Source organism: Acinonyx jubatus, chromosome X, assembly GCF_027475565.1.
Source record: "Acinonyx jubatus isolate Ajub_Pintada_27869175 chromosome X, VMU_Ajub_asm_v1.0, whole genome shotgun sequence".
In the NCBI taxonomy this organism is placed as follows: domain Eukaryota; kingdom Metazoa; phylum Chordata; class Mammalia; order Carnivora; family Felidae; genus Acinonyx; species Acinonyx jubatus.
In genome coordinates this window covers 88,249,746-88,273,447 of record NC_069389.1, presented here as the reverse complement: position 1 = coordinate 88,273,447, position 23,702 = coordinate 88,249,746, and the positions used below count along the sequence as shown (strand labels likewise).

The following is a 23,702-nucleotide window of genomic DNA, read 5'->3' as shown; positions in this document are numbered from 1 at the left end:
TGTCAAGATGAGCTTAAAAAAAAACAACAACAACAACAACAACAAGTCCAGAGAAAGGGGATAAACGATTAACCACCTGGAGTCCAAGTTGTTCAAGTGCACCCAACGTGAATCCTTCAGCATCTTTTTTGGCAGGAGAAACGGCTTCTCACTAATACTTATTAGAAATATACGTAATCCTCCAACATGGGGGAGGGTCTCTGGAAGCTGTTCTCGTTTAAAATCTACATAGATATAAATTGGTAAGAGTAAAGCCTACTGCGATATACTACCATAAAATCTTGGTCCGATGGGATGTGGTGAAGAAATCTGGCGGCTCGTTGTGAATATGCAGGATTGAAAGCATAAAAGAACAGCCATTTCTCTGTCTACAGTGATCTGAAGGATCACTGCTCCAGGCCTCTCCCCACCCAAAGGCCTTAATGACATCTAAGGGACACTAATCAACAACTAGGGCTTCCCAACCAGGTGTGTGGTTGCCTCCACTGGCAGGGCATAGTTAACGTACTGAATTCGATTCACACCCCAGGTATGGTTTCATTGAATTCCCTGGCACTATGAATGAAACATTAAAACAAATATTTAACTTTAAATGAAATAAAAATTAAGGCCTCCCTCTCTCTCATTAGAACAGTGTGGCATTAAAAATTTCAGGCCCACCCACCTTTTTGCAAAGCATAACACAGCATGCTTCAAATGAATGTTGCTATTTGATTTTCTTTTCACATTTGTTGTTTTATCTCACTGTGGCTATTTTCCAGGGGGTCGAGCCCCTCCCAAATGTTATAGTAAAAAAAAAAAAACAGTAGGAAAATAGGAAATCCACCAGTGGTGCCATTTCCTAAACATAAACACGCACCCTATATGGTTAGCAGAAATTCTCTAAAGAAAGTGCTTTCATTTTAAGGAATGGACGGATGGATAGATGTACCTTGGCAAAGAGGAAGAGAGGCCCATGTCATTCCCTTTCTCCCTCTTGCTGAAGTAGACAGGTTCTCTTCAGAGTCTTGATATATTACACATCAAGAAGCCTTTCCATAGCACAAATTGTTAGCTTTTCAAAGGTTTGGAGAAACAACTTTGCAAAATTTATAAAACGGACAGTACATTTGAAAGAGAAGTATATATTTTGTTTCTACGCAGACACCGTCCAGATATTTTTCTGCTCTCAGAAGATTCAGGAAGTGCCAACTGGTGCCTTTTTAGTAAGTAGATACATGGTGAAATAATAGTCAAATTTTCGTGCTTTCCTTAAGCCACAAAAGGAAACCAGTTGGAACTGATACTTCTCGGGATAGATGATTGCAAACCCTAATTACTTTTACTGGAGAATTTCCAGATCTTTATGAACATGTTTTTGAGATTCAAAAGCGCAAAGGACAAAGTATGAACATACTATATCCTGAAACAGAAACTGGCGAGACAGAGGGCAAATGGGAACAAGTACTTAGAGCCAAATATTGATTGGGGTGTAGTTTTCGCAGACCTCCCACTTCTGACAGGGCCGAATACCTAAGATATCTCTGTTCTCCAGATCCTTTGAGGAATTTTAAAAACGTTATAAATTTTCACGTGATTTTGATCATAAATGTTGAACAAATGTTGGCTAATGGGTCTGTTTCCTCCTAATGCACCTATTTTCCGATGGCCTGTGTTCCACAAGCACAAGGGGGGATTAAATTAGGTACCTTTAGTTTTGTTTCCTTCTGTCCAACAAAGATCTAAGTATTGTACACACATTTTGCTTTCCTTTTGGCTCTCAGAGAAAGTCCCATCTTTGTCTAAGTATGACTTCTCCTGCCAGGATTTCCTAGGTTGAGGACCTGGAGTCACCCAACAGGAGAGTTCACAAGGCTTGGGGTGTCCTTTCTCAGGTTATCGTGAAGATGAGCAAGCTGGTTTCTACAAACGATACATCAACTACCTCTCTTAAGCATCATCGTGAAAATGTGACAGGATTTCACCGTTTGCGCTTTATATTTAGAGATGCAGTTTTTAAAAGCCCTTCCTGAACACACATATTCCTCTCTGCTTTTGGAAACATGCCTTCAAAGAAACCTTTCCCAGTACAAATGCAGAAAAACAGGCACGCAAACCAAGCCACCACTATCGAAGAAGAATGAAAAATCGCAACTCTTAGGGCATGGACTTCCCCGTGGTCACACAGTATTTGCTCTGGGGTAATTTTTTTTGTTTGTTTTGTTTTTGTTTTTTGTGGTTTTTTTTGTGTTTTGTTTTGTTTTTGCTTTTCATTTTTTGCTTGCTTTAAAAAAAAAAAACGTTTTGACATCTTTTTTTTTTTTTTTTTTCCCTCTGGACACCTCATGACAGTGCAAGTGAAGAACGTCACATTTGGGTAAGGAGTTTTGAAGGAGGTTCGAATGCAAGAGGGACTACTCTCTAACTTAAAAACGAACACGACACTATGAAGAGGGAGTGTGCATCTTTGAGAAACCTTGTTTTCTTCAAAGCGAATGCACAAAACGAGGGGATTCACTACTGGCTCTTTCGCTTCACGGAAGAAGTGGCCACTTCACGGCCGCTTCGACATTGCTGCCCGGTTCGGGCTGCGATTCAGGCTTACAAATAAATTACATAATCTGAGGGAGTAGGAAAAAGGCTTATAAGAAGTTTCTAGTCATTGGAAAGTTAAAGAACCCCCACCCCCACCCCATTTGACTGTCTTTGCTTCCCTCTTTCCTGCCGCAGAGTTTCACAGTTCAGTCTTACTCAGGAGGGAGATGGTGTGGGGTAAGGCTTGCAGTCCTAGCGGCTGCTGTTCTTAATTGCTTCCTTCGCAGCGATAATCAGAGGAGTCAGGCTGGAGAGAGGCTTGGCTAATTTTAAAAATGGATGCTGCAAAAGGGAAACAAACAAACAAACAAGAGGAATTACTGGTCTATTTCCCTCCCACAAGTATATTACTTTACATTCTCAAGCGGCCCTTTCTTCGTTCAAACGCACTTTGAGTGTCCAATGAAACACCGTGAAAGCTAATGAAGTATCTTTATTTCATTACAGCTAGCACCAGTTTTTGTTCCTCAGATGTTCTGGTCATTCAGTGTCATGAAACGCTCCGGCAACTGACGGGCCGAGCCAGAAACTCAGAGGAGGGAGTCTCATAAAAAAAAAAAATCTCACTGGGCTTGCAACAGTCTCGTTTTCTGATTTTCTCCAACTGATGCATTTATCTGGAGCAGCTCTCAGGTTGGAAGAAGTGACCTTGGTGGACCTTGACCCTGAAACTAGTGGCTTCTTATCTGCTAAACCCCATCGCCGTGCCTCTATCATTCCTCTCTTGGCCCCTCTGCAGTACTTAATACAAATGAATATCCCTTCCTTCTTCGAAATGTTTTCCTCGTTGGCAGCCTGTGATGTTCTACCATCTTGGTTCTCTTCCATGTGTGTGCTCACTGACTCTTCCTCCTCTGTCTTCTTCCCTGCCTTCCCTCCCTTCTCTCACCTCCCACATACCAGAACTCAGCTTTCATCATGTTCTTTTTCTAACTCGATTCCTTTGAGAGCTCACTTTCTTTCATGGTTTTGACCTCTTATCAGCTTTATGGGGATGACTCCCAAAGCAATATGGAGTGACCTGACCTCTTTCTTGCAGACTGGTCCTACTTCTCCAATTGCCCGCTGGGTATTTCCTTCCCAATGTCCTTCTGTCCCCTTGAATTCAACATTTAAAAACACATGTTAAGGTCCCCAAACAGGGTACGCTCGCATGATGTAAGCCACAGAGGCTCTGGAATCAGCCCACCTAGGTTCAATGATCTCCTCTGCTTATTACAATGGTTAGATGAAGTAAGTGACAGTTCCTTTTAAGCTACATAGAGGCAAAGAAATGCTAGCCAGTGTATTATCCTCCATCATTTTGCTTTTACTGAATGCTGCCACTGGTTCGATATTCTGAAGTCACTTTTGTCTTCTTCTGCCTTATGTTCTACATGCAATCAGCTACCGAGTACTTTTTTAATGCCTTTCACAATTATCTCTCACCTTCGTAATTCAGGCCTAATCAACTTAATCCTGAACTATAAACCTTAGCTCCTCCTCCATCTTCCTGCCGCCATTTTTTTCCTGTTGCTAATTCTTATTGCACACTACCAGATTCATCTTCCATACAAAGCTGTCACCATGTGACCCTCAGATATGTTCAGTGTTTCCCCACTGGCTACAGCCCAAATTCTATAGACTGGTGTTCAAGGCGCTCTATAGTCCTCTCTCTTACAGCTTCCTGACTCGACTTCTTTACTTCAACTATATGCTTCATTTTCTGTTCCTTTCATTAAACCTTGTCTCCATGCCTTTGGTCACACTATAATCCTTCCATCTGAAATCCCTTCCCCTGTTCACCTTGACTATTTAAAACTGCTCTGCTCTTCAAGACTCAGCAGAACTCCTTCCCGTTTGTCAGACACTTTCTGGTCCCCGTAACCTATAGAAGTTGTTCGCTAATCAACCACAGCATTTATTGTTTGAATAGCCACCTGGTTTCAATAAGTCTGTAAAAACACCTCGCGTTGTTTTTTGCAAATACTCAAGGACATTGTGAACTTCTGGTGAGCAGGAATCATGCCTCTGAGACGTATGTATCACCCACTGCAGTTAAGCCTTGCAAACGGGAGGTGCTCAAAAAATATCAGTTGATGGGCAGAGACCTGACTTAGGCCACAAAGGCACACAAATACTTCAAGACCTGTGTCTCTTCTCAAGCATTCTAGTGGCGGGTGAATGCCATGCGTCTCTCTCTTTTCTAGCCTCTGAAATGGGCAATGAGAGGCTAGAGTCAGAAAACAATGTTCTGTGGACTTAAGGCAATACACAGGTTACTGCTAACGTGTAAGATGAAAAGATACAACACACAGACGGTTCAATTTAGACTCAAAATAGTTTTGTGTTACTCGTGTGACTGGCTCAGATAAAAGCGTTGTCTGGGAAGGAACTAACTAGATAACAGCCAATGATCCCGATAACAGTAGAGCTGCGTTAAGAGAACCTGTCTCTTCACGTGTCCTTGGAACGTGTATCAGGATGTTCCTGATGTGGGTGGTGGAGGGTGTGAGGCGCCGTGGGTTAAATAGAGGGTCGGTGAAGGGCCATTGCAGATTTGACATGTGCGGCCCTAGGGCAGCCTGTGAAATGCCCACAGGTAGCAGAAAAGAGAAGGTGTAGCCTCTTTAAGAAACCAGTTTATCCCAGGTGTGATTTGGGTTGAGGTGGGATATATTTTCCCCGGGGTGTAGCTCTCTGTGTCTGCAGGGGGTTCAGAAGCAACGGGAATGCTTGTATTTCTTTTCTTTTCTTTCTTTCTTTCCTTCCTTCCTTCCTTCCTTCCGCCTAGAACAGACTTGGTGTGTGGTTAACACACAATATAACCAAGGGCCGCACCCTTTTGTTTAACTGGATTAAGTGTTCAAAGTCACAGAGAGAATAAGCAGTCACTGTTCTTCGACGTTACGGGGCTTGACACGTGTCCCCGAGGCCCAGTCCCCAGCGATGAAGTTGTATGTGTAGTCGTGGGCATGTGTTCCTCCATCAATAGAAGTACGTCTTTTTCTCTAAACTGGTTTGTGGGTTTGTGTGGTGGAAAGTCTGACAATCCAGTCCTCAAATCCCAGTTCTGCCACTCGATGGCTGTGTCAGCCTCAATTTCTACATCTGTGACACGGGATAATAACACCTACCGTATGGAGTTGTTTTAAGAATTGAATGAGATAATGTATGCAAAGAATGTGGCAGGGAATTGGTACTAATGACCATCGGTTATGCTAATTCCCTGAGAGCCTTGAAAAGGGCAAGTGGTCACAGAGGCACTCATCACTGGATGGTACTCACCCAGGCAAGCAGGTGCCTGCCATTTGCCATCACCAGCCAAGGGGCTTTGACCAGTAAGGCATTAGAGTAGCGAGCGCCATGGAAACAACTGCATAATTATGCAGAGAATTACCTCTGGCCAAGGGCACCTGCCTACAACATCCAGGGGCACCAGTCAAGCTTAGAACAAGACGGCAACCCCAGAGGTTCACAGTTTTCTTCTGTTCCTTGCAAAATAAGACTCCAGGAAGAACAAAAGAGATTTACAGATTAAAGTGCCAACTTCTCAGAAGAAAGGCAACGTGCCAATCAATCATGTATTAGATGCATGCCTCTGTTTCTGTGCCTGTGGTCTAAAACCAAATGGCTACGGCCCAACTCGAACTAGACATCTCTTGACACGGCTTCCCTTACTGTCACACATTGAGATGGAAAAGTTCAATGTAATGACTCTCTCTTTGTAATTGTCCTGTTTTATTTTCACCTGCAAAAGCTCCTTGGCAGATCCCCTCCTGTCCACATCCATCTCAAGACAGCGGTTTAAAAAGTCACGGAACACAGCCGACAGTCTCTCAGGATTCTGGAGCTCTGGAGTCCCATTAGTGGCTATCAGGTATAATGCCTACAGAGATTTAAAAAAGAAAAGAAAAGAAAAGAAAAAAACAGGAAGATCCATTCAGCACTGACAAATGAGGATCGTGAGTTGGCACGGAAGGTACGAATCCAGCTTCTTCTTAAAAATTCCATTTTAGAACATGACACTGACATGTATTTCAAAGTTTCTCTACCAGTTAGAAATCACTCCTCTCGGCAGTGACTGAGGTGACAGTGAGGGGCTCCACCCCCAAAAATTTGGAAATAAGGTTAAAAGGTTGTCCCTTGGAGAGTTAAGTCAGGAAAAATCCAGTTATAATGAATGTGTGATTAACCACCTAGGAAATGAAGCCAAGGGGTTGCCTGGGAAACCGTGACTCTAAAGACTTGGGGAACACGCACACACCCAATCACGTTGACCTGGGTACAACCTCCAGAAGGCACTGTTGTAAAAGTGACTGCAATTTGCTCAGTGTTTATCTTGTTTGAAGAATATTTGTGAGGGGCGCCTGAGTGGCTCGGTCGATTAAGCATCTGAGTCTTGGTTTCAGTTCAGGTCACGGTCTCCCGATTTGGTGAGTTTGAGTCCCGTGTCGGGCTCTGTGCTCACAGCATGGAGTCTGCTTGTGATTCTCTCTCTTTCCCTCTCTCTCTGCCCCTCCCTCGCTCGTGCTGTCTCTCTAAAAATAAATAAATAAACTTACAGAAAAAGAATATTTGTGAGCATCCCAGGGATGAACAGAGTACATTACAGAATTAGAGAAGCACAAAGAACCACAGAGACGGTAGGGCCTCGATGCGAAGTAACCGGTGAGACCCATGGACCCCAGTACTTTTGCAGGTGTATCCCTGTACATTTCAATTAGATTTCCTGTGAAAGTCTACGTCTAATAAGAGAAAATATGAGAAAACTTGGCATTAGTACTCCTGGAACCTGATGATTATGGATCCTAATGTAAAATAATCAGTCGCTAATATATTTCTGAGATCTTTGTTCTGTAAGGCCACCACCACTGAGAGGCGTCTACCGACTGACTCATGGTGTGCTGACAGAATCAAGGGCCTAGCCTTCAGGGAGAGAGCCGGACCCGGGTCCCTGATTAATTCACAAAGGTAAACCCATCTTTTGAAGGCTCATGACAGCCAAAAAACAAAAACAAAAAAAAAATGGTGGTTGTTCCTCATGCTTCCTGTAAGCAAACAATTCTAGAACGCTAAGTATGTATCAGGCATTGTATTAGACACTGGATATCCAAAGATGAATATGAGAATGCCCTGCTTTCAAAGATCACACAATTTGGTAAGGGAGAGAGACATAAATAGCTACAATACAGTGAGACGAGAGCTAAAGGAGGGAGATAGCAAGTGTTGTGTAAATACAAGGAGGAAGCAGTTTACCCTAGAGCTCAGAGGAAGCTTCACAGTGGAGGTTGGCATCTGAACGGGGTTTTGAAGGATAAGTAGGAGTTTTCCTGCAGGTATTGCCACCAGGGTTATGTCTGCCTATGTGACCAACCCCCTAACTATTATGAAGACATGCTCCCTCCTGAACTTGCTTGGGCTTCGTGGCAAATAATTTCCCCCCTTATCTCTTTCTTCTTTGCCCACCATGGCTCCTAACATAATTAGAAGTATTTTTATAAAAGTCCTTTCCTGGGGACACCTGAATGGCTCAGTTGGTTAAGCGCCGACTTCCGCTCAGGTCATGATCTCCCGGTTTGTGAGTTCGAGCCCTGTGTTGGGCTCTGTGCTGAAAGCTCAGAGCCTGGAGCCTGCTTCAGATTCTGTGTCTCCCTCTCTCTCTGCCCCCCACCGCCCGATGGTGCTCTGTCTCTCTCTCTCTCTCTCTCTCTTAGCAATAAACATTAAAAAATTTTTTTTTAAAAAGTCCTTTCCTGGACCAGTTTTCATCAGCTGGTAAAGACATCTCTCCTCCTGCCTAGAAACCTCCACAAGTGTACTTTAGAAAGGGTTAGGGGACACCTTGGTGGCTCAGTCAGCTGAGCGTCTAACTCTTGACTTCAGCTCAGGTCATGATCTCATGGTTTATAGGATCAAGCCCTGAGTCAGGCCATGTACTGACAGCGCAGAGCCCGATTGGCATGCTCTCTCCTTGTCTTTCTGCCCCTCCCCTGCTTGTGCTCTCTGTCTCTCTCCCAAAATAAATAAACATTAAAAAGAGAATGGGTTAGGAGGGACTGTTTAATTCAATGGCTGTCAACCTACAGCATGCATCAGAATCACCTAAAAGGCTTGTTAAAACAGATTCCTAGGTCACCCCCGGAGTTTCTGAGTCCGTAAATCTGGAGGGGGGCCCAAAGAATTTGCATTCAAACAAGTTCCCTATAAATGCTGAAGCTGCTAGTTCCAGCACCACACTTTGAGAACTGGTTTAATCCACACGGGTAATTAAAGCAATGGGCTAAACTAGAAGGTCCCAGAAGTGCTTGCACATGGGAGTCACCCGGAGAGGTTTAAAAGATCCCCACGCCCAGTTCTCACCCCCAAACCAATTAAGTGAAAATCTTTGGGGGTGGAACAGGCATCGGGATTTTTTAAGCTCTCCAGGAGACTCCAATTTATAGCCAACACGGAGAATCACTAGCCAAGGACTTGTGGTCCCCTTAACCCAGAATCTCTGAATTGTAAGTTCACCGACACGAGAGCCACAGAATCCCACAGAGTGAGATTCCCTTACATGGTGATGACCGAGAATTAAAATGGCACAAGTTTCTATACAGTGCAATGAAACTTTTGCTTTCTCACTCAGTACATTAAAAAAATGCCACATGAAATACAACCCCCTCTAAACCCACACCTTGTTTCCCCTGACCCCTCCATCCTTTCTGATTTTCAATTCCTTCACTGATGAACAGCAAACGCAGAGGGGCAGCTATTGAGACTTCCGTGCCAAAATACAAGTCAGCTGCAAATCTAATCTTGACTAATAAAATAAAACAAAACAAAATAAAATAAAATAGTGTGCAAAAGGAATGTGTTTGTAAACTGCTTTTAGGAAATCAGCAACTGGGCTGAAGTCAAATGGTGCTTGATCACAGCAGATACATTACATGGAGTTCAAACAGGGTGTTTTAGTTCACAGACGATTAGTGCTTCAAGCACCTGTCCTCACAAACCGTCTTTGTTCCCTTATTCAGAGAAAATTGCTTACCATGCACCTTACAATTTGCTGCCTCCTCCTAAAACTTTCTTATTTCTGCTGGCCACAATTCCGCTACACTCACTGTCCTTTGCTTGCCTTTTTCTGCTCTGTGAGCCAAGCCAGGTCCTAAACACATGCCTACACACACACACACACACACACACACACGCACTTTTCTTCGTTTCCACCCTCCCTAGGTCCTCCTGCATGCTACATGGTTTCATTTCCCTACCTTTCTTTGACCACTGTGGCTCAATACAGTTTCCTCCACATAATCTCCTGCCTTACAAGTACACATACACTTCTGCCCAAATCCTTCTCACTTCTCTTTAGTCCATGCCTCATTACCTCAGGAAACATGTGCCCCTGTTTCTATTCATGAATTACAAAATGGCCTTCATCAGGGTTGTGCAGCATGAGTAGGGTTGGTGATACACCGGAGAAAGGGAGAAGAAAGTTCAGGAATCTGAAGGAGAATCAGAATAAGGAGCCAGTGCTATGAACTTCACCACACTTGGAAGAGAACGCACGTCCTCTTCCGAATTTCTACAAAAAGGAGGAACTCTGATATCTGTTGTGGGGAGTGGGGGTGGCAGTGGGACTGAAGGTTGGGGATCTTGGTTGGTAGCCTTACACACCTTGGCCCCCAATCGAAGCATCAGATGCAAGAATGACTTTTACTCAAACACTAGATCATAAATGTTGTTTGATGTTTTAAAAACTTCTTCCTAAATATCATTTTATTAAAAAATGTTTGATGTTACTTTTGAGAGAGAGAGAGAGAGAGAGAGAGAGAGAGAGAACGAGCGGGGGAAGGGCAGGGAGAGAGGGAGACACAGAATCCGAAGCAGGCTCCAGGCTGTCAACACAGAGCCCGACACAGGGCTCGAACCTGCGAAGCACAAGATAATGACCTGTGCGGAAGTTAGAGGCTTAACCGACTGAGCTACCCGGGTGCCCTGCGTTCCACAAGATAATGACCTGTACGGAAGTTCGAGGCTTAACTGACCGAGCTACCCGGGTGCCCCTATAAATATCATTTTAAAGACTGCACAGCAGTTCATGTGGGATGCACTCTGTTAATACTGCTGGCTTGATTTAAAAAATACACATAGTCAGGAAAAGGTTGAAAGGAAACACACCAATATGTTCTCTCTGGGTGGTAGGATTACTGGTGATTGAATTTTTCAAACATATTTTTCAACTTTCCAAATTTTCTACAAGAACACGACTGCTTTTCTTATTTACTAAACCGTCCCAAACATTATGTAAAAAAAAAATTTCCAAAGCTGCGCCGTCCAAACTCACACAAAACTCCTCATGTATTTCTCTTTGTCTTCCTAGGATTAAACCTGCTTTTCATCAAGGGCTAACCCTTGAGGGAAACAAAAACCCAGACGTTTTTTTTTCAACTATTGTTTTCGTTTTAATTGCAACAGTATTATATCCAACTAATTTCCATTGCAAAAATCCACACTTTCAGTTATATTATGGCTAAACTGGCCTTTGTGGAATGGCCTGGGAACCTACTCACTACGCACAATGCTGCTTCTATGGGAAAATGTACTCTGAGTTCCAAATAATTAACTTAAAAATGAACTTTTGGAACACGTCCTGCGTGTAAGCTGGGTACTATCTTTGTAAAAACAAAATTGCTACCTGCTGCTCTGCTAATGGGAGACAAATACAGTTGCAACCAATACAACAATCACAGCAAAAAGGGTTTTACTAACAAAGTCAAGTCTTTTTTTTCTTTTTTGTGTGTTAAAAATTTTTTTTTAATTTTTTTTTTTTTTGAGACAGAGACAGAGACAGAGTGCAGGTGGGGGAAGAACGGAGACAGAGAGAGAGACAACAGAATCCGAAGCAGACTCCAGCCTCTGACTTCTCTGCACAGAGCCCGATGTGGGGCTCGAACCCACAAACCGCGAGATCACGACCTGAGCTCAAGTCTGATGCCTAACCGACTGAGCCACCCAGGCGCCCCCTAACAAAGTCAAGTCTTACATGAAGAAAGATTGGGGAAAATAGATCGCGGCATGAGTGATCACAGTGTGGTTTTATCTTGAGCTAGTGAAAACTCAGAAAAAATGAGCTGGCTGTTAGAAAAAAACCTTTGTTGGCTCCTCCGGGGTCCACATACGTGGTTTTCAAACTGTACTCCCCAAAATAGTCCTCCAAAGAGGCGGGACAGGGAGATACATGTGAAGGCTCTAGGAGCCTGCACCCACACATATCTGTTTCAATGAGAGAAATATTTCTTTTTTCTCTATTTCTTTATGCTTCCAAGCAAGGTTTCATTTTGAACCAAGGGCTCGCTACCGTCTTTTGAAAACCACTGGTCCCCAGGATCCAGTAAGGATTCCTTAGCATGACATAGACGGTCCTCCATGATTGGGCCCCGTGGTCTTTGTGGTCCTCAGTGTGTTCTCTTCTTACCCGAGAGCCCTTCTTCCCCCACCCCCACATACGTACACACACTGGCCAAAGCTCACATACCATTCAAGCCAGTCTGTTCACTGAACTCTGAATAAGAAATGCTCTTTAATATCTGCTTAAAATGCTAGCCCCGTTTCTCATAAGCGCCTGGGTGAACTTCCGCTTGCTGCTGAGGCTCTATTTCACATGGCATTTCGTCTTTCAAGCCTTCTCCCTCCCTCCCACACAGACAGGGTGATCAGCCACCTTGGTTTTCTGCGGACTGTTTTGGGTTTCAGTACCCTAGCAAACTGGGATAACTGGTTACCCTGCAGACAGAGTTAGCCTCAAACAGGTGCCCAGGAAATGCGTTCGTTGCCGAATAAAAGGAGAGCCAAAATGTATGAACACACCTAACTGTGCTGGGACTATAACAGACTTGGATACACGAGGTATTAAAGCTCAGAACTTAAGTGAATCATTCAACATATGAGAAGATACACAGAGAATGACCAAAGCGCCTTTTCTGAGTCGCACAGGCCTGGCATGTGGTAACTTCTGATGGCCTGGTCCTCGGTGTGGGAGGAGGAAAAGAGCTCTGGAAAGGGATGGCATCGAAGGGAGCGAAAACTGGAAAAAGATGGCCATAACATGGTAATCTGCTGCATGGGCAAAGCCAGACAGGAAGGGGAGAAGATGATGGTCTCTGGAACTTGAAACATAGTTCCGGAATGTAGTCTTCTCTGACTGAACAGCGAAGGCAGTCTTGATTAGTCTTTTGCTACATCATTATGCAAGGTCTGTTTGATTCCTCAGGTGGGGCAATGCAGGCCCTATGACCTACTGACCTTGTTTGTAAAGTTAGAAGGACAACCTCGGGGCATAAAACTGGTGGCTTCCTTCATGGTGATCTTGATATACACGTTACCTAGAAGTTTCTGATGTTCTGGAATTCTTCATAATAACTCTAGGGGCGCCGGGGTGGCACAGTTGGTTAAGTGGCCGACTCTCGATTTCCGCTTGGGTCATTATCTTGCGGTTCATGGGTTCAGGCCCCACATCGGGCTCTATGCTGACAGTGCAGAGCCTGCTTGGGATTCACTCTCTCTCTCTCTTCCTCTGTCCCTCCCCCACTTATGCTCTCTCAAAATAAATAAATAAACTTAAAAAAATTAAAAAAAATAATAACTCTAAAGTCTCTTGGCAATAACACACAAACATCACAGTTTTCACTGACTCCAACATGCATCTAAAATTTTCCTAAGTACTCAGAGAAAACTACTCTACCCAGTTGAAGGAATAATTCAATTTACCTTATTGGCAATTTCCTCGGTTAAAAAAGATCAATGCAGTCATCTTAGAAGTTACCACATTTCTCCAAAGAGGCCCCAAAACAATCCATATGTACCCAATAAATTTTCATTAAGGCAGTTTCGCAACAGGACTAACCATTTAATTAAAAAGCTTCAGTTTGTGACTTCAGTTCATTATAACACTTTATAAAGTTTAGATTAAGATGTTAGAAAACAAACCAGGGGACTTACATGGCAATGTGTTAGTAACCATGCATGAAAGGCTCCGGCACTGATATAAAGGCTCAATTTACAAAGACGATTGGGTGTGGTACAAACATTTCTTTCTAAGTTGACTATCTGGGACTCAAAACACATTTTTCCCACGGAAATCGTGTTATACATGGTGAAAAGGCTCCCAACCTAGCCAATAAAAATCTATTTAACAAAACAATGTAACTGAACTCTAAGACCAAGAAGGCTATTCATCTGTGTCTCAATATCTCTATAAATACTATGTCCATGGAAAGTCTTAATAGCTAACTAACATTTATTCAGTGATTACTATTAGGTGACCTAATCCACCCAACAACCCACTGAGGTAGACTCGATTATGATCCCCCAGGGACAGATGAAGGAACTGAGGCCTGTGGGACTAATTTAGCTTGTCCAGTATCGCACAACTAGCAACGAGGAAGTCAATATTTGAATCGAGGGAGTGTGAGTCCAGAGTTCTTGCTCTTGACCACTGCAAATAACACCTCACACTGTTTGCAGTCTCTGAGGTAGGATTTCTCCTAGCAGAGGCACACAAGGGCTCCTCAAGAAATGAGGCACACTGGGGCGCCTGGGTGGCTCAGTGGGTTAAATGTCCGACTTTGGCTCAGGTCATGATCTCACGGTTCCTGAGGGTGGAGCAGGCATCAGGCTCTCTGCTATCAGCACAGAGCTTGCTTCAGATCCTCTGTCTCCCTCCTTCTCTGTCCTTCCCTCTTTCTCTCAAAAATAAATAAACATTTAAAAGGAATGAAGCACACTGAAAAGTTCGCCTTTACCTCTACAGAGGAAAATGGACACTCTTGAGGTCAATCGTTCGTTGTTTGGAAATGGGGAACAAAGGTCACCAGTTAGAGGGTTTCACACTGTATTCTCCAGTGTCTATGTGTATGTTGAGAGTTTATAAGCAGCTCTGTACTCTGCAGTCTCCTGCTGTCCTGGTTCCTCCCTCATCTTAGGCTTTCCAACTACCTTTGAGTGTTTTATGAGAGTTATTTGGCAACGAGTGACTTGACACCTCATGGCTTAGTTTACTCATGACCTGGGATTTCAGAGGTCAAAGGCCAGAGTGTACTGCTACCTCTGATGTGTTTATGGATGTCATGAAAGGCCCTAATGTTTCTTTCTAAGAAGAAAACGAATGGGCCAAAATATGCAGTAAGAAATTACTATAGTACACCTAATGTTTTCTTCCATACATTGACTTATTTATTCCAACAGTCCAGCGTGATCGCTGAGTATGCAATGTGGTGTCATTCTGTTCCCTACGTGTCTTCCATAGTGGTTCTCATCTGTCACCACATCATGGGGCTGGGGGGGACGGTGCTTGTTTTTGTTTAATCCTTAAAAAGTCATTCAAAAGGAACCTATTACAGATCAATCCTCTTACAGGTTGATGGCAAAAAGTAATTAGGTACCACTGACTGATTAGGTGTTGGTCTAGTTTTAGAGTGTTCCTTTCGAGCATAAAGGACTGGCCACTGCTAGAAAATAAAGACCAGATGACTCCAACAATGGGTGTGCTCGTTCTAATCTCTCAGGATTAATAGTGCTTGTCAAGAAACACGGAGCAAGCTATGTGTGTTCACAACGAAACCCCAGGGCAGCCCAAGTGGCAACCCAGGATTGAGAACCAGAGGGGATCTGGAAGTGGGGATGAGGGTAGGCAGAGGCACGGAGAAGAGGCAAAACAAAATGGGACAGGAGGTGGAGGAGAAAAGCTGGGGGAAGCAGAAGGAGCAGATGATCACAGGGCAAGGACAGGGGCCAAATGACAATGGGGAGAGAAGGGTGGCTGATGGAACCCAGAGGAAGAGAAATGAAGATAGAAGCTAAAGAATCAGGGAGGCCAAAGGGACCCGATCCTCAGTCCCATTCTGCTACTGCCCTATCTCTCTGGTCTTCTTGCATACAATTTCTCAAAGCACTGCCTGTAGTTTTAGTGTATTGGCTTCTTCACCTCCCATTTTCGCTTCACCCTGCACCTGCTTTCTGGTTCTAAGGTGCCATTGAACACGACACATTTTTCATGTCTCATTTTAGAACATTAGAGGAGGTAGGGCACTAACTCCCTGATTCTTCTGGGCTTTTCACCCATATTACTGTATTGGGTTCAAAACAGCCAACCACGGCATGATCTGTGAAACATGCATTATGTTGCTCACATCAATTGGTTGCGACCTCTACTTTGTAAGCAGTCGGTCAGCTGACCAGCTCTGTACATGGTAGCATATGATTCTTCCCTTCATGCCCCAGAGTGCAGCCTATGGATCCCTATAGTAGCTCTATCACTGCAGTGTTGTTTCCCGGCTTCTCCCCAAGAGTCATGTCAGAGCGGGCTGTGTGGCCCTACATGCAGCCTTCTTTCACTCCCAACATGGTCAAGTATCTTTGCTTGGTAGGAGAAGGGGGATCTTCCCTCTTTATGGGATACAGATTTAGTCAGGAGGTGATGAGAGAGACATCTTCGAGCTGCTTCCTGAAGGTCACTCCTCTGGAAGCAGTCCTAAAGACAACACACACCCAAACCATGGCTCTTCCAGCCGTCAGGGAAGGCTGTAGCCTACCTACAGCTCAAGAACACAGAATCTGAGTCAGAGACTCATGAGTTTCTCCTTTTCCTTAGGTACCACTCATGTGGAAGCCCAATACAGAAAAACAATTAAAGAGGACCTGTTCTGGTGGAATCAAGAGCCATGTGACCTCTCCCTTGGGCCCTTTAAGCCTAAGGAGCTCCGTAGAATTCTAGGGCCTTGTGAAGTCCCCTGGCAACCAATAATCTCATCAAGCTCCACTTCTTTGAAGTGACAAGAAGATGGAGGCCAAGGAAGAAGTAACCTGTGCAAGGTCATGGACTTCCTGACTGGCACACCTGGGAAGAGAATTCACTCTTCAATTCGCATAATGTAGACAGGTGGTAGAGACAATAGAAAGCTCTTTGTCTCATCCTCTCACATTTATTGGCCACTCGTGGAAGAAAGGTGATGATGAATTTTGCCATCTAAGCACTAGGACGATTCCTGACAGAAGGAGGAGGTGGAAGAGGAAGAGAGGGTGGAAGAGAATCAGAAGGAGAAGGAGAAGGAGAGGGAGAGGGAGGAGGAGAAGGAGGAGGAGGAGAAAGAAGAGGAAGAGGAAGAGGAGGAGGAAGAAAAGTTAGGGAAGGAAGGAAGGAATTAAGGAAGGAAGATGGGAAGGAAAGAGGGAAGGAAGGAACAGAAGGAAGGAGGCAGAAGAAGCGGCAAAAAGATCAGCTTGTTCCTGACAATGTTAGCACTTTGCCTCTCCCAGCTACAGAGGTAAGACTGCCTTCATCAAGTTAAACTCTCTCTGCTGAGAAGCTCACGTAAGACATCTCAGAGCATCCTTTTATCAGGATGCAAAGAGTCTTCTAAAATGATGTCGCAACCGGGTTGACAAAGGTATGTTTCAAAATGGTGACAAAAGTTAGAAATCATCTTTAGTAGTCAAGAAAACCCAGATTTTCTCGGTGACGTTATGTTTCATCGGCAAAAACACAGACTGAAAACGCCACAGGATAAAACATGCCAGTGGGCATTTCACTAGGCAAAAGCCCATCAGCACACTCTGTGATTTGTCTGTTTAGGATGGGCTCTGATTTCGAGGGACTTAACTGCTTCGTTATGGGTCTGGTAGCTATTCGGGCAACAGGCATATGCATCCTTGGCTTATTCCCAAGTCATGCTTTAAGGACACCAAGGAATGATAAGGTGATATCAGGATAAGGGCCTATCCGTCTCGGCCAACAGTAAGTCCCCGGTCACTGCATTTTTGATCTTCCTTTCCCTCCTCTTTGCCTGGTCAGAGTCTCAGATTTTCGCGTGCTGTGGAATCAATTTCTTCTTTGGCTGTCTTCCGGGTCATAACTCACCAGTCTGAGCCGTCTGCTTCTGAATTACAATCTAAATGAGAGTTGCAGCTTTCCTATGGCCAGGTCCCATTTTCCTGTGCTAAATTCCTGACAACCAATGATTCTTAAGAGCTGTCTATCCTTTGACAGGCAGTATTTTTTTTTTTTTTTTTTTACTGATTAAAAAGAAACCCTGTTACCGTTCTATAATTATTTTAGTTGCAGTTGGTCCCAACTCGCCCCTCCTTTCAGGCACAGGTTTGCCTTCAGAGTAGGAGTGTCAACAAACCATCAGCAAACCTTGCTGTTCCACAGTGGTTTATGGAAAAAGAAGGGAATGCTCCCAGCTCTTCCTGAAATACATTCAAAACAATATTGACTGAGTGCTAGCAAAGTATGCTTGCTTCTCCGGCGCTCAGGAAGTTTATGTCTGACTTTAATTCCAAATGAGCACGCGCCATCAAAGCCAGACATTCCAATCCACAGCACAGGTTCCAGTGGTTGGAGGAGCTAGAAGCACGTTGGCCCCTAGTTGCTGTTTTTCAGTTGCTAGAGATTCTCTCCTGCTTAACTCTCTTCTCTAGACATCCAAGCCAACCAGAATTTCCCTAGTGCTGTAATAAAGGGTAAGGGTAACTGACATTAGCGCAGTGCTTTAGGTGAGGGGAAAGGGAGAACAGGGAGCCTTGTTGTCCTCGTAGGGTACGCAATAGGACCGATTTTTGATCCGTGCCCTCCCTTCTCTCTGGCCATCCGGGTCATGCACTCCTAATCGTGAGCAGTCAGACTGATAGCTTTATTATCACCGATAATAAATAATAAATAATGTACTCAGCAGCTAACACGTCGTCATGATAAACTCTGTTTTTTGGGATCAGTAAAATTGAAAAAGAAATGGCGTGTCATGGACGTATATGCTGAACTAAGGTCATTCTTTTTTCTAATAGTGCCACCGGACTGGGAAATCAGAAAATGCCATAAAGTGCAAAGGGATTTTTCAACAGGGCTCTGAGAGAGTTACTCACGGTATTTTATTTTTTTAGGGGAAACGGAGAAATGTGTACAGAATAACAGTATGATCTTTTCTGGTTGAAGAATCATGCTCAAAGAGGGCTGGCGAAGAACTCTTTTCCAGTTCAGACAGGGTTCTATAAATCTCTGCCACAGAGCTTTGGATTCGGTTTAGTCCTTGCTGTGGGAACCCGACATCGCTGGTTCTTAAAGCTCCTTAGGTGATTCCAGTGCACAACCACGGGGCAGATCCACTGGTATGGGGTCAGTGGTTCGCATCTTACATTATATACTGTTTTTAGCATTCAGACGTCCCTTATTAATACCAGTAACAGCCTTCCAAACATCCAATGCTTGCTACCGTGTCACAGACGCTTGAAGCAAGGGTAGAAAGACAACATTTAAAGTTCATTTCAACTAGGATAAAGGTTTGGAAAATCACATGTAAAAAAGGGATCTGCCCACGGTCCACTAGGGACCTCAACCGGATGTCACTGGGACATTTCACAAATACCAAATTCCATCAAAACTCACTGATAAGAACAGCCCAATTACATGTGAATGCAAAGTTCATACAGGGGTACTCTTTGGGGGCTGAGAAAAACAAGCAAAAGATCCGTTTTACGGAAATGATCGCCCCTCTTTATTTAGAAGCAGGTCACTGTGACCACAGGTTTTAGACCACATATCTCCAATTCACAAAAAAAGTTGGGAGATGAGCAGAACACCAACACTGATTGGCATATCCACAGGCGAAGTTCGATTTTATCCCCTCGCTTTGGCAAACAGAAGAAACGAGGCACTTTATTACTGGAGACTGCACTAAAAATGTCCATGGGTCACAGAACAACATGTTCGAGGCCAATTATGTTGAGCGCAAAGACTTCAGGCAGTGGGGGACGGTAAGAAGCTTGTCTCCTTTCTGTCTCTGGAAGGGTACCAACCTCATAACATCAGTAAATAATTCTACGACCTTTAAAACTCATTTCATGAGCAAACTGGGTCAGTTAGTACGGAGTGAATTACATTCAAACAATTCCAACCACTTTATAACTAGGGGCGGGGGGAAGTAGCTGATTCCTTGCATCAGCGATATGTTAACTGGCAGCATTCACAAAGAACTTGCTCGGTTGTAACCGACCCAATAGAGACACACGCACAAAACCACAACAAAAGGCAAGCAGCCCCCAAATGTACAGCTCCAGTCTTCACCTTGAACCTCTCCTGTGTTACCTGTTCATTGTAATTTTACTGAGCTCTGCAGAACCATCTACTTTTTGCAGGGACCGGAGTATAGCTACCGTGAAGGGGAAGTTTTTGCAGAAGTGGGGAATCCAATTTCCATTTATGAATGTGTAAAAAGCACTCTAAGGATCCTTTCTTTTTCCTTTCTGACTTTTCTATTTGTATAATAAATCTATCTCTCTAAGGAGCTTTAAGAACCAGTGATGTCAGGTTCCCACGCCAAGGACTAAACCAAATCCAAAGCTCTGTGGCAGAGCTTTACAGAACCCTGTCTAAACTGGAAAACAATATACATATATATGTATTTCCTACAATGAGCTAGACACTGTGCTAGGTGATTTGCATGCATTATTTTATTTAGTGTTCACGCTACCTCTGCCAGACAGGTATTACCCCCATTTTATGCAAAAGAAACAGGGTTACAAAGGTTTTAAGTGACTTGTTGAAAGTTATAGAGGTTCTAGGTTGTGGAGGCAGGGCACACCCGGATCCACCTGACTACACGGGCCAAAATTTTCACTATGATGTGCTACCCTCTACCACGCTGCTTCCTTCCACTTCTTTCCTTCTTTCCTCCTCAAAGCCCAAAGGGGTGGGTGGGTGGTAGTATGGGAAGGATTTCAAGGAAAGAAGGACTAATCTACCTCTCTTTCATACCTCTCCCAAAGCTCTGTAATTCTGCAATTCCCCACACATAGCCTGGTCACCAGGACCCAAGAAAATACAGGTTTCTTACAGGCTCATGGTATGTCTTTTCCTCTCCAGTCTCTCTATGGTTTTGGAGACCACATTTTGCAAATCCCAAATAAGGGCATATATCCCAAGACCTTGTATTTTCTCTAAGCAAACACGAGGGCAGCATATTTAAAATCAAAACTCAAAAAACACTTGTGGCATCTAGCAGAGAGAGAGAGAGAGAGAGAGAGAGCACTGGCTCAATACGGACCTGTTGATTGATTGAGTCATTGGGGGTTGATCACACACGGAGAGTAATGAGCAAAGTTAGACTAAATCCTTATCAGTGGAATTCAACAGGGTGGTCTTTCTGACAAGTCTTTTTGTTATGGCCTTAATGTAGGCTTCCTGAACCTGGTGGCTTGTTAATCTGAAAGTACTTGTTTAGATACAAGGCTGTGGATTCTAAGAGACAAGCTGTTCATTATGAGTTCTAATCCTAGGCTGGAAGATGCCTATAAAGATTAAAACTTGTTTCCTTTTTTCTAACAATTAACAGCCTAGCTAAAGAACGATCAATTGTAATTGGGGAACTGAGGAAGGTAATAAATGCATTACCGAGACCAGTTGCTTTACAGCACCATTTATTTAATCCTTAAATTTTGCAGGTTGTAAATTACTCATTAGAAGGCAGAAAGCAAAATAGCCGTAATCCGTTTAGTGCCTCCAAACTCCGAAGACTTAGTGGAGGAAATCCATGGAAACAAGAGGCCTGATGTGTTCTTTCACTGCTATTTCTTAATGGGCAAAGGTGGTTAAACAATAAGGATAAGCCCAAGTAATTATCCTGATGCGCTGGTCCATAGGTCAGGGGTGGGCTTGATTAAATTCATGGAGGGCTGACCCACAAACGGTGGGAAAATGCCCCTTCTTTTCCACTCAGCCCCGCAGGCAGCTAATCAATGTGCACATCTCACTTCCAGATTGTTTCATGAGACCAGAGCAATAGCCCGTAGCATTCATTAGGGCATTTGCTCCTATCTGTTGTTTTCTAATCAGTGCAGGGACTGGACAAGAGGCCAAGTGCCAGAGAGGAATTAGGAGGGGACGAGGAGGAGGCTGTCCCCCTCTCCATTCGCGGGAACACAGCTCCCAACTACAAAAGGTTCAATGTGAAAACAACTAGACAATTAGTTTGTACGTTGCTTTACATATCCAGAAAGCCACGTATATCTGGCTTGAAGATGGATTTTATCAGCTTAACATGTAGACGCCAAACCATTTGCCGAGGACAATTTGTTTATACCAAGGACCAAATTCGATTTTAGACTCAGTGGTAATGGTGTAAACAATACACAGGATGCCTTTGGCGCTGGCACCCTATTTGTGTTTTGAGAGTAGAATTTGAATGTGTGCGCATTTCCTTTTTCAAAAGCGGGATGCCCTTTAAATATGTAACACAGCTTCTGGCTCACCCTTAGCCTCTACACAACAAAATAGCTGCTGGCTCACTTCAGGGCTGAGCGGGCCTTTCGTTCCTGCTCCTTTGCCCTTTACTCTCGTGATCCATGGCTTATCTCTGAATAAAGATGGTGTTAGGCGGTGAAACGGAGCTTTTCTCTTTCCAGAGGTAACCAGACCACATGAGGACCAAACCTGCTTCTGCAGTAGCAAACTGAGTTACCCAACACAAACTATCTCCATTAATTTTCTACTAGACAGTCTAATTAAGTTTTTGCTTCCACCAGGCTGGCACGGCGTCTCTCTCGTGTTCCATTCGATACCCACCCAGCTGCGGCTGCTCAATAAATCATTACTGACAATGAGACAAAATCTAATTTAAAAATTATAGGTGTTCTGGAAATGCGTTTATTCACTTTGTTAACGTGATTGTAAAACAAGTGTTTCCTAGATAGATCATTTAACCATGGCATGTGATAAAAAATACTTTTCTTCCCACATCTCACTTTTTTTTTGAGCTATGCTTTTTTTTTTAACAGTAGAAAGCGATACTGAAGAATTTTATAGACCCCTGCCGTTAGAAATCCTGATATCAAAGCACCTGGAAAAACCGCGGAGACACCTTAAGAGATACTGACATGAGCTCACAGTAATTTTGCGAAGTAGAACTTGGAGCTTCTGTGTCACTCGTCTCAGGGAAGGGCCTGTTCTGGGCACTTTTGGTGGAGACAAGGAATGACATTTGGCCCCTTTCCTGGGGCTGAATTACCTATGTTTTCATTTTACTTACCCTGAGTGGATTTTCATTAAGGTAAGGGGGTTCACCTTCCACCATTTCGATTGCCATAATCCCCAGAGACCAGATATCAACTTTCGGACCGTAAGCTTTTCGAGTCACCACCTCAGGTGCCATCCAATAGGGAGTTCCCACCATAGTACTTCGTTTACTTTGCTCAGGGGTGATCTGGGCACAGAACCCAAAATCAGCTGCAGAGAAGAAAAGTCCGTTAAAATCAAGTCAAATTCCTCTGGGTTTTTGTTGTTGTTGTTGTTGTTGTTGTTGTTTTTTTAACATTTATTTATTTTTGAGAGAGAGAGAGACAGAGCATGAACGGGGGAGGGGCAGAGAGAGAGGGAGACACAGAATCCAAAGCAGGCTCCAGGCTCCGAGCCATCAGCCCAGAGCCTGATGCGGGGCTCAAACTCACGGACCGCGAGATGGTGACCTGAGCTGAAGTCGGACGCTCAACCGACTGAGCCACCCAGGCGCCCCTGTTTTTTTTTTTTTTTAATGTTTATTTATTTTGAGAGAGAGAGAGAGAGAGAGAGAGAGAGCATGAGCAGGGGAGGGGCAGAGAGAGAGGGAGAGAGCGAATCCCAAGCAGGCTCAGCACGGAGCCCAACAAGGGGCTTGATCCCATGACCATGAGATTATGACCTGAGCTGAAATCAAGTCAGACGCCCAAATGACTGGGCCAGCCAGGTGCCCCAAATTCTTCTTATGTTTTTTTTTTTTTAACAATAGATCACTTTCAGATATGGCTGTACCTTCTTCTGTTCGACACTGAGCTTCCACAACTCCCTAGCTCATATCTATTATTACCTGATCTCTCCAGTGGCCCTGATTTTAAAAGGGTCTGAAATAACTTATGAATGTGATGTCATTTTTCCTAGACCTCAGTCTGGTTCCCTCCCCATTACTGTTCCTTTTAACTTATAGAATCTTTCAGCTTTCTATTTAGGTATTTATCATCCAGCAGATAGAAGTCACTAGAAATTCTGAAATGTTAACCCCTCAGAATCTGGCCACGATCTACAGGAACACAGAATTAGAAAAAAATTCTTTACTTCAAACTGGGCTCTGAATACCTTTAAA

The 23,702-nt window shown here is 43.8% G+C and overlaps 1 protein-coding gene across 24 annotated transcripts in view; it reads right to left on the bottom strand.

Moving 5' to 3' along the window:
• Positions 1 to 166: 166 nt before the first annotated feature.
• Positions 167 to 23,702, bottom strand: part of PAK3 (p21 (RAC1) activated kinase 3) — a 252,318-nt gene continuing 228,782 nt past the window's right edge. For all 24 annotated transcript variants that reach the window (XM_053201568.1, XM_053201567.1, XM_053201563.1 and 21 more), the window contains 3 exons: positions 22,617 to 22,813; positions 6,305 to 6,442; positions 167 to 2,856 (listed from right to left, as the gene is read on the bottom strand). In XM_053201568.1, the coding sequence (XP_053057543.1) occupies positions 2,767 to 2,856; positions 6,305 to 6,442; positions 22,617 to 22,813 (425 nt within the window). In that variant the 3' untranslated portion in view covers positions 167 to 2,766. The remainder of the gene's footprint in view (positions 2,857 to 6,304; positions 6,443 to 22,616; positions 22,814 to 23,702) is intronic.